This window comes from Haplochromis burtoni, unplaced genomic scaffold (genome assembly GCF_018398535.1).
Source record: "Haplochromis burtoni strain Fernald_Lab_line unplaced genomic scaffold, NCSU_Asbu1 Contig_205, whole genome shotgun sequence".
In the NCBI taxonomy this organism is placed as follows: domain Eukaryota; kingdom Metazoa; phylum Chordata; class Actinopteri; order Cichliformes; family Cichlidae; genus Haplochromis; species Haplochromis burtoni.
The window spans coordinates 437486-448091 of NW_024582566.1; the positions used below are offsets into that span (position 1 = coordinate 437486).

The 10606-nt window shown below is 43.0% G+C and overlaps 1 protein-coding gene across 1 annotated transcript in view; it reads right to left on the reverse strand.

Moving 5' to 3' along the window:
* gtf3c3 (general transcription factor IIIC, polypeptide 3) overlaps positions 1–9936 on the reverse strand; it is a 13741-nt gene extending 3805 nt beyond the window's left edge. Inside the window, exons 1-16 of the mRNA XM_005938705.2 lie at positions 9669–9936; positions 9450–9522; positions 8605–8918; positions 8410–8533; positions 8074–8265; positions 7144–7309; positions 6840–6987; positions 6577–6742; positions 4470–4570; positions 4207–4378; positions 3788–3990; positions 2925–3026; positions 1634–1766; positions 1318–1543; positions 1179–1233; positions 588–723 (exon numbers count right to left, since the gene is read on the reverse strand). Coding sequence (XP_005938767.1) covers positions 588–723; positions 1179–1233; positions 1318–1543; positions 1634–1766; positions 2925–3026; positions 3788–3990; positions 4207–4378; positions 4470–4570; positions 6577–6742; positions 6840–6987; positions 7144–7309; positions 8074–8265; positions 8410–8533; positions 8605–8918; positions 9450–9522; positions 9669–9761 — 2404 coding nt within the window. The 5' untranslated portion in view covers positions 9762–9936. The remainder of the gene's footprint in view (positions 1–587; positions 724–1178; positions 1234–1317; positions 1544–1633; positions 1767–2924; positions 3027–3787; positions 3991–4206; positions 4379–4469; positions 4571–6576; positions 6743–6839; positions 6988–7143; positions 7310–8073; positions 8266–8409; positions 8534–8604; positions 8919–9449; positions 9523–9668) is intronic.
* Between the last annotated feature and the right edge of the window lie 670 nt (positions 9937–10606).

Consider the following 10606-nt stretch of genomic DNA (forward strand, 5'->3'; position numbering starts at 1 on the left):
CGACTGTCATTTAAATCGACTATGTAGGAAAAACAGAAAAATATAATAATTTGGAACGAGCTGTATTTCAACAACTTGTGAGATTTAACGGAGACAAAACTGCTAGACTGTTAATTATTTATTTAAATGTTGGGATCAAATCTCTTTGGCACTCAAAGCACCTTTTTAGTGTTTTATATCATTTTAAGCAATGTTACTTTACCAATATGTGTCCAGTTGCTTGGATATGGTTATAAAACACATTTTAATTCACATAATTCTCTTTCAATGCAAAGCAGTGTTGGAGGTATGTGATCACCGACATCTGCAATCAAGAACAAGCTAATAAGCAAAACTTGATGACAGTTTGAGAGGTGTGGCGCAAGCAAAGGAAGGGCTCCTTTAAAATGCTGGTGCACATCAGTGGCAGATCACATGTTCCTCCTAAAATGACAACAACATGACGCGGTCCCTGATTATAGCGCTGATGCTGTGATGGTCGTCACACTCCAAAGTGGTCTAAAACCAATCATGTAAGATATGCTGAAGTACGGTAGTGATGTTAAATGTTTTTATCATCTCTAGTTAGTCGATTCGTGTGCGAGTACCAAGAGCATGTTTGAAGCTCCCTGACACCATGGCGTTATGTCCGCAGAGAACACAGAGGGCGTGATTGTCAGGATGTTTAAACAGCATGCGCAGACAGAAGCGATGGTGGCGCTGGTGCTGCGACGTTATTGTCAGCTGCAGAGAGTTAAACAAACAAACAAACAAAAACAAACAAAAAAACATTTGTTTACAAAATCTTTCCACCAAATTCAGGAAATCTATGCTTTTGATTCATTTGAATATTTAGTATTAGCAGTAAATCTTCATACAGACTATGACAATGCATCAGAGGCTCTCTGGTTAATAAATAAATCAACTGTGCAAAGACGGTAAAAATGAAAGAGTCAAAATTCAAGATAAGTGGTCGTTTCAGAAGAAAGCCGGCACATTTCATGAGGACAAACTTTCCTGCTTCTCATTAAGAAGTGTAGTGACGCATTTCCTGAATACAAACAAATACTTTTAAATATATTTACAAGTTTGTCCTCACAAATGTGCCGCTTTAATTCCTAGAAAGAAAAGAGTTTAGTAAAATAGTTGGGCCAGTTTCTCCTTTAGTGATCTTCTATTCTGCTGACACACAAGCAGACCTGGTTAAAAATATTCCAAAGCTGAGGCAGAGCCACATTTTCCAACAGCATCAGTCTGTTGAGAGGAAAAACAGAGAAATGTTATATTTATTATAATTGCGGCATGCTCTTTATGCCAGGCCACGCCCATATTAACTACCTGATGTAGTTGTAGGCCTTGTAATAGTTGTGGTCCAGGATTGTGGCAGACAGGCCAATGAACTCCAGTTCTTTCCTCCTGGGCTTGTTGTCATAGAACGAGTAGAACTCCATGGCCGAATCCACAAGCATCTCCGCCTCCTGGAAGCGCTGCACCTCACACAGCGTCAGCACACAGCTCAGCAGCAGCTGCCACCAGTCCTCTTTGGACAGGACGTTGGTTTTACCTGATGACAGTGACAAAGTGAAATCCAGCGACCAGACCAACTACGGGCTCTACCTTGTAGCCAAGTACGATGCAGACAAAGATAACATACCAGTGTTGTCCAGATAGGCCGTTTCATGGTCAGCAATCTCTGGTAGCATGTCTTCGACCTTCACGAGCCTCAGGTGATTCTCACCCGACACGTTTACAGAGCTCACACACACCTTAGCTCGCTGCATGGCCACCTATAAACATGCATGCGTTATGCACCTTTGGATGACTCGCAGGACGCAATGAAATGTGCGCAACAAAAACAAAAAATGGAGCATTTATTTGTTCAGATTCACCTTCTCTCACAGTAACCTCATTGTTGAGGAGAACTCTCAGTAAACAAACTACAGTAAAAAGCCCGTCTTATCAACTGTGAGGTGTTTGTCCTTTTCCCCTGTCAGGTACAAAATAACTTGAATGATAAAAATGTTTGTTAAGAAAAACCAAACAATTACATATGAAGAACAACAAACTGAACTTACACTAAAGTTGTGTTTACACCGTTAGCCATTTGTACTTGTGTCAATATCACTGACAGACAGAGCAGTCACAGTTCTCCTGGTAAGTGCATTAATATTGTTGGTCTAGTATATATTTACTTATTGATCCTATCCCAGCTGTCACAGGGCGAGAGGCGGGGCACATCCTGGACAGGTCGCCAGTCTGTCGCAGGGCTCAGAGACAGACAATCGTTCGCACTCACATTCACACCTGTGGGCAATTTAGAATAATCAATGAACCTGTCCCCACAAACTGCATGTGTTTGGACTGAACCCACAAACACAGAAGGACCTGATGGTGGAATGAACTCAGGCCCTTCTTGCTGTGCAGCAGCAGCGCTAACCACCGTGCCGCCCTGTTTACTGAATTATGAAATATTAATGCAATAACCCAGCTGCTAATGCGAACTAGTTAACATCATTTACGTGTCAGGCAGATTAGCTCTGATCCAGCCGAAGCAGCCGAACGGTCCTCCCAAATTCAAAGCATCCAAGTAGTTCTGCATTTTTTCAAAACTTCTAAGATCGTTCCCTCTTTGATTTCACTGACACTTGGCTAGACTGCAGAGCTGAGGTCAAACGTAGTGCATTCTATATGTGGAACAGTTGTAGCAACTCCTTTGACTCTGTCAGAGAGGAAAACGCACTCTTTATAGCAGCAGTATGAGTAAAAACAGAATATTTGTGGTGGCCACCTCTCAGCCTCCTATTGCATCAATCTGAAACTCCAATGTAGCTTCATTTTAGAGTTCTCACATTCACAAACGTATTCATGCTGCCCGTCCAGCAGGGTGACGACGACCCCCCATCATGAGCGGCTGACGGGTAAAAAGCAACCGTAAAGTGTGTTACCTTGAGGAGCATCGAGATCATGGTGATCACAGTGTCCAGGTAGTCCTGCATTTTCCCCTGGGTCTTCAGGAGCGTAGAGCGATGGAGCAAAAGCTTTAACTCCTACAAACACAGAGATATACAAAACCAGTTACCAAACACAGAGCACTGACCAAACAGCATAGCATCCCCAAATGCTGCAGGTGATGGTTTTCCTTTTTCCAGCTGGTAACCAGACTACGTGTTCTTGACTCTAATCTCAGCTCAGGTCTGGAAAGCACAGAAATCTTGTGTTTAACCAGAATCCAAGTAAACTATGAAAGCAGGTAAACTGCTGTGGGTCAAACACGCATGATTACACTGCAAGCTCTGAGGACTCGTGCATTAAACAATGAAGCAATGAGGGGGATGTGGGCAGGAAGTCGTTTGCTCACTCTGCATCATATTACCACTAACAGTTGGTAACTAACTGGTTGCTACCAGACTCGCCGGGCTCCAAATCCACCTCACTATTGTGCTCTCCACACCTAATCACTTCAATGGCTCACGTCTAAGCTGAGAGAAGCCAAAAGTGGCACCCACCCACTTCACATCACTACACTATCTCACCCATTGTTGCTTGAAGTTCCCAAATACATTCACTTTCCGTGGTCTCTGGTCACTGGGTTGCTGATTACAGCTTCAGTGGGGATGCCCCTTTATAAGCTGTGACTGTCAGTGCTCCTGACAGAGCAGAGGTTCGCACTCCTTTTCCCTTTGGTGTTACCAGAAAATGTCCATGAAAAAGACCTCTAAAAACCTCCATGACATTTCAGGAACATTGTAAATGTAAGATAATGCAACCTAACGTGATAATGCAAAAAGCAAAAACAAAGATCCCCTGCCTTTTGTGCGGCTGAAGAATCGTGTGCTAGTATGTTGCTATCATACATGGACTCCAGCGCCTTAAGGGCACAATCCATGCGGCCCAACTGTTGCTGCAGTGTGGCGAGGGAGAGCCGGGCCTCTAGGTGCTGCGGAGCCATCTCCACCACCTTGGTGTAGCTTTCTGCTGCTGCCTCCATGTGGCCCAAAGCCTTCAGACACTCTGCAGATGACAAAGGAAAGTGATAAAGACACATAACAGTGGTTTTCTTTTTCCAAGCCAGACCTGAAGTCAGACCTCGTTTAAGGTCTTGGCTTCTCTGTTGTTACAGAGTTTCACACATGAAGAATATTCGGGATGGAAGGTGAAATGTCTTTTTAGTCTAAGTTTGCAGATGCACCTCTTCCTTTAACATCATTCCCTTTTTGCTGGACCTACCTGCATGCCGCAACCAAACAACAGCCAGGTTGTACTTTTCAGATACGACGAGGGCAGTCAGCAGAGGCAGAGCAGACATGTACTTGCCCTCTTCCAGATACGCTTCACCGACATCCAGGTACAAGTCGCCGATCTCTTCTGGACTCTGCTCCATCAGTGTTGAAACCAAGCCCTATAAGCAAGAAGATTCTAAAATGAAATGATCTTTTAATAAAGACTTCATTAATAATCTGAGCTCTGTATGTTTTTGAGTCCTGTTTTACCTCGGTGGGTGCGTAGACATGTAGGTGTATGAAGCACACAATTAACTTGGTCCTCAGGTCCACTGGGACGCTGTCTGGTACCTGTACATCCACAATTTCACCTGGAAACAGCACACAACGACCAATCAGTAAAAAGAGTTCCCCAAAGACTCAGGCAATGATTCTTTCACGTCATTGGAGGATGTTTGGCCCACTCTACTTAGGATATTCAGTCTCAAAACCCTCTATTTGAAGTCACGCCAACGTGTCTCAGCAGGATTGCTGCCAAAGGTAGCATCCAGCCTTATGTTAAAATGATAGATGGTGCTAAACAGAGTTTATCTATTTGTGTTAACAGTAAATCACCTTTATTCTTAATCAAAGATAAAATGAAAGCATACGTTTGTTTAATATGTGGAATGAAAAGTTTGAGTAAAGAAATGTTTTAATGTCTGGATTTTCTGTGCGTGGACATGAAATACTGTGGAAAGACAGAAAATGTGATTCCACCCCTCATTAAATAATTCTGAATATAAGAAATGTTATCGAGTATGTTGCAAGTGTTAAACACACAATCACGAGTTACAGGTGATTTTGCTGATATAAAGCGATCGCTGCATGCATCTGTTGAAGTGTCTTTTGAGATCACTGAGTGTTCGAGTGTGGAAAACATTTTGAAAAACAACAACATCTAAACCAGGGGTGCCCAATCCCAGTCCTCGAGACTACTATCCTGCAGCTTTTAGATGCATCCCTACTCCAACACAGCTGAATCAAATGGTGTGATTACCTCTTCAGCATGCCATCAAGTTTGGCAAAGGCCTGATAACAAGCCATTCAGTTGATTCAGGTGTGTCAGAAGAAGGATGCGTCTAAAAGCTGCAGGACGGTAGCTCTCGAGGACTGGGATTGGGCACCCCTGATCTAAACACTGGGGGTGCAACGATATTCGTATCGATATTGAACCGTTCGATACAGTGCTCTTCGGTTCGGTACGATATGTATCAAACAATACAACAATTTTAATTTATTTTATCAACTTTTCCTTCTGACGATGCTGTCTGTGTGAGCGCTCAGTGGATCTGCGTTCGACTACTCCGCCTAGGCTGCACTGTCGAGCGCAGATCACTGAGCGCAGCGCAAGCTAGCAAGACAGAAGTTAAGCTCTCCTTGCAACATGGCAAATTGAACCTCCCCACCCTCATTCAGATCTGGCGTTTGGAACTTATTTTGGTTTTCATGTGACGTATGACCCTGAAGGTAAGCGCGTCATGGACTAAAGTAAAACAGTATGTTGGATGTGCCACGCAATGCTCAATTACATGGGTGGGAACTAGTGTGTTAGCGCAGTTAGCTCGTTAACGTGTTGGCCGTCCAGCCCCACGCACGGGGCGATCCGCGGTAGCTCGTTAACGGAGATTTGCATGTGGCTACGTCTTCAGATTAACGCTGACAGCACTAGTGGGAACACAACGAATATGACTGCAATTACATCCTAGTGCAAAGACAAGTGGAAGCAGACAAAAACAACAAGCGCATGCTACAAACTTTACCCGAGTCATTTAGACAGCCGTTAGCACATGATTCTCCTTATGGGGACCTGATATGTTTAATATGCTGCTGAGAATATAGCCCAGAAGAAGCGTATAGTATAGCTTTTATTTTGAAAGAGCCATTTCTCTGTAATAAACTCTTTTCCAAAGATGAGTGATTTCTCGCATCAGATAATTTTTTTTTTTATTACTTTGTTGTTTCAGCAACATTAAATTTAAAAACTGTACTTTTGAGTTAAAATATATATTTATAATTTTAATAAATGACAAATTAAAAAGGCATGAACTTTTTTTGTATTGAAAAAATATCGAACCGTGACACCAAAGTATCGAACCCTGAATTTTGTGTATCGTTGCAGCCCTAATAAACACATCCTGTTTACGCAAACGTAGTCACAGAGGCACCACTAAAGAAGCCACAACGAACGCTCACTTTGTGTCCTCATCTTTCTGCACTTCCTATAAGACGTCATGAAGGCTATGAGAGTTCTTCATATGATGAAGAACAGCCACGATGAGTTTGAATCCTCTTGCAAGGATGTAAATGTGTAGCGCCTCATGTCGTTGCAACTTACCGCTCTCCTCTGCTGCAGCTTGTTCTTCCTTCTGTGTCCCGTCTGCAGGTTGCTTCTCCTGGTCTTCGGTGCTCTCCTCTTTAATCTTCTCTTCTTCTGTTGGTGGAATAACATCTGAAGTGGATTCACTTCTGACCAAAACGATGCCTACAAACTGCACCAAGACCTAGGAGAGCAAACACGTGGAATGTTTATCCATTTAAACCAAAAACATGTTTGTTCTCAGTCTAAACGGCAGTAAAGGTTTTTCCACAGAGACCCACCTGCAGGGCCTTGTTGTACTGCCGGTTGGTGATATAAAGCTCAGCGGCCATGTTGATAAAGTCATCACTGACCAGGTCGGGGTGTCGTGCCAAAGCTTCCTCAATCACACTCAGAGCTGAGGGCAGGTCACTGCTTTCATAGTAACTCCTAAACACGTCCCACACAAGCAAATACCGATAACTGAACTGTCAAGGTGATAATCCAAGATCAGATGGTTTGAGGTGACGGTATTTTAGGGGGCAAAACGAGAACATAGTTTATGTGTATATAAAAACACATAGCATGTCAGTGTGTGTCCCTTACTTGGCCATGTCTTTGGAGAGCTGTATGAAGTGCTCTCCATCCTCCAGCGGCAGAAGTGACAGGATCCTGCGGTAGCCGTCCATGCACTGTTTGTGCTCTCCCAGGCGCATCTGCAGGCTGCAGCGCTCCCACAGATAGCGCACATTGGTAGGATCGTACTTGATAGCTGTGGAAATGGAGCAAGGCTTGAACCTAGAGAAGTATATAAATGATAACCAGCGTTTCCCTGGTCCCTGTTTGTTTTGCACTGGTGGCTCATATTCCACAATTCAACGGTATGAGAAGCACCAACGATAGAAGGCGCAGGAGCAGTCATTTTTAAACCGCAGATTTGTCAGGACTTGACTGTTTTCTGTTGTACAAAGTTCACAGACACGTTTCAGATTTACACGTTGGACTTGTCTGCACTAAAACAGCTCGTCTCTGGATAGATTCGACAGCTCAAGTGGTACGCAGGACTCATCCAGAGGAACACCTGTCCCACATTTAAGACCCCACACAATCCCTGACACCTTCTGACTTTGCTCTTACATCAGAAAATCCATTGTTCTTGTGCTGTTTGATCAGAAACTGTAGAGACAAACACACTTGATGTGTGTTACTTTTATTAGTTCATTTCTCAGCCCCTCAGCTGATTTGTTACTTTGCATGGCTCTTCCAATATTTATCCCACTAAGGAAATCCAGTCTGAGAGTTTTAAATATGCTGCAGCAATCACCCCAACTACAGACTGAGGAAATTACAGGGCTTATTACTGCAGCATAAATATAGCTATAGGACCATGGGATTGAAGTACTGGCCCCGCAGTAATGAACATCCACTTTAACACAACAGGTAGGGACTGTGTTGTTCAACAGGCCCACCAACAGACAATAAACAGACGTGAAGTTCCAGTGGGAAGTGATGCGTGCCGGTCCGTGTCAGACTGACCTTTGCTGTAGCAGATGATGGCTTGCTGGATGTTGTCCTGCTCCAGAGACATTTCAGCCAGTCTGATCCACTCCTCGCAGTCCGAGGGGTTGAGGTGGGCGGCGATCAGGCCAAACTGCAGCGCTTTGCTCATGTCCTCTTCATCCTCATAGATCATAGCCAACGTGGAGAAAGGCTCATATGCCAGAGGAGCTGAGGGACAAAGGGAGAAGAGATTTTGTTTTTAACTTTTCATAGTGTTTGAACACTAACTGGCACACAGACAAACCAAAGTTAGTGTCGACACAAACAGCGAGTGAATATATGCCTGTAAGGTCACGCAAACCCACTTCGTACCCTGTCTTATGATCTCCATACACATCAGGATGGCGTCCTCTTTCTCTCCTCTTGCATAGCGAATGTTGGCTTCTCCCATCAAGCCTCTCAGAGCCCGGGGCAGTTTGCTGCCATGACGACGCCCCTGTTCACATAGTTATATATTAACTAAGAACTGGAAAAACTCACCTAGGCATGACCGTTCGCCCGTCTCACCTTCATCATCTTCTTGTTTTCTCGATTCAGCTCCATCTCCAGTGCAAACACATCTCCTACAGTCACATCTTCTGCCATTTCTTTAGCTTCACTCTTCTTTCCCTGTTGTCTCCCCACTTGTCTTGGCCTCTTCCCTATCTCCTCTGCCTGCAACTCTTCTTTGTCTGCAATGTAATCCTTATCATGTGCATCATCAACATAGCTCAGGCTGTCCTGCTCTTCCTCCTCCTCCTCCTCCTCTGAAGATTGTGGTTCAGCAGTTTCTCCCAGCATGGAGGCAAAGGCCAGCTGGACTCCTGGGCTAACTCCATCCTCTGAGAAGACAGGAAAGCTGGCTTGAGTAACATTACCATACTTTGCATGCAATCCAGGATGGGAACCAAAGTAACCCAGTTTTTATAACCAGTCTCTGACCAAAACAATAGCTTTATGAGCAACACTCAGTACTTTGTGGACCCTAAAGAACAGTAGTTATTATCTGTCATTTTTATTGATGTTGATATCAAATAAAAGGCAGTTTCAGACATTTTAACTTGTCAAAGTAGGAAAATCACAAGAGTTCCATTAAGAGAAATTCTGACCTGTTCCAGAAGCATGATAAAGGCGAAATAGTCCAGAACTGAAATCTAGTAGTTTTTCCATTAGAGGAAAGATGATGCAGGTTGGAATTTACATTTGGTGAATGTGTTCATCCAGTTTTGTTGTTCCAGTTATTTTTAAAACTTTGTTATATTCCTAAAACCATGACAATTACAACACACTCGCTCATGGGATTCAGTGTCGCTATCTATTGAAAGAAGGGTCCATTATTTACATTTCCAGAGCCACTGACAGAGAGAGATTACCGATCTTCGTTGAGATGAGTCCGGACGTCGACGGGAGCTCAGCGTCGTCCCCATCTTCAGCTACCTGCCCTGACTGAGAGGTCAGAATGAAGGAAGTATATAATTGTTTGTCAATGAAACGACCGTCCACACAAGTGGAGCACAAGTCCAAGTGATGCTGAGGAGTGATACTGCCTCAGCTAGACAGCTAACAGTTACTGAACTAACAACATAGCTTACCTTGGCTTTCCGCTCGTCTCTCCTTCTGTCGAACTCTTCAAAAGTTATTCTACCCTCGAGGTAATCTATGAGCTCATTACTGAACCCAGACATGTTTCCCGCCACTTCAAACAAGCTGTCACATCAGTTTACGGACACATAAATCACGTGTACGACGCTGTACATCCGATACGTGACGTCCGCTAGCACTCTAAACTCAGACCGTAGCAAAAGTCAACATTAACTAACGTGAAACGGCAACCACGTGATCCTTCAAAAACTTCCGGGTTAGCGCTCTCAAACAAAATAACAGCACAGGAAGTGCTGATTGGGCCATACCAAGTGCAGCTTTGTCATGGGGAGGATAATTAAATAATTCATTTTAAATTATGTTTCTTTTCTTTTGTTTCTGAATTGCAGTTGTGCTTAAAATACAAAGCACAAATGTTCAGTATTATTAATCTAAAATAACTGTAAAACTAACTGTTTCTGTTTCTTTGTGGTCAGATGATTTGTCAGTATTTGTGTTCCCTGTTGTGGCTGCACTCCCTCCCTAGAAAACGAAACATTTCCCGTTTGTGTGAGCTGTCACGTTGTTGTTTTTTTATTTATTTATTTTTTTTATTTTTTTATTTTTTATTTTTAGTAATATTAACATACAAACAAAATGCACCATATATTACAGATTGAGAGAATAAACATTCCTTACATATTAGCAACTTCCATACATGGGAAAAAGAAAATATACAGATTATTAACTCACTAAATCAAAATCTTCCACAAAGGAAACAAAAAAAGCAGCCTTTTTCTTTTTAACTAAGGTCAAAGATTTAACCAACAGGTTTAAGTCGTTTTTCCAGTGAGCTAGTGTTGGTTTAGTCTTAAAAAAAACGACATTTATGTATAAATTGCTTGCACAAGATTAATAACACATTAACACCATAATTAGCTTTCTTTTC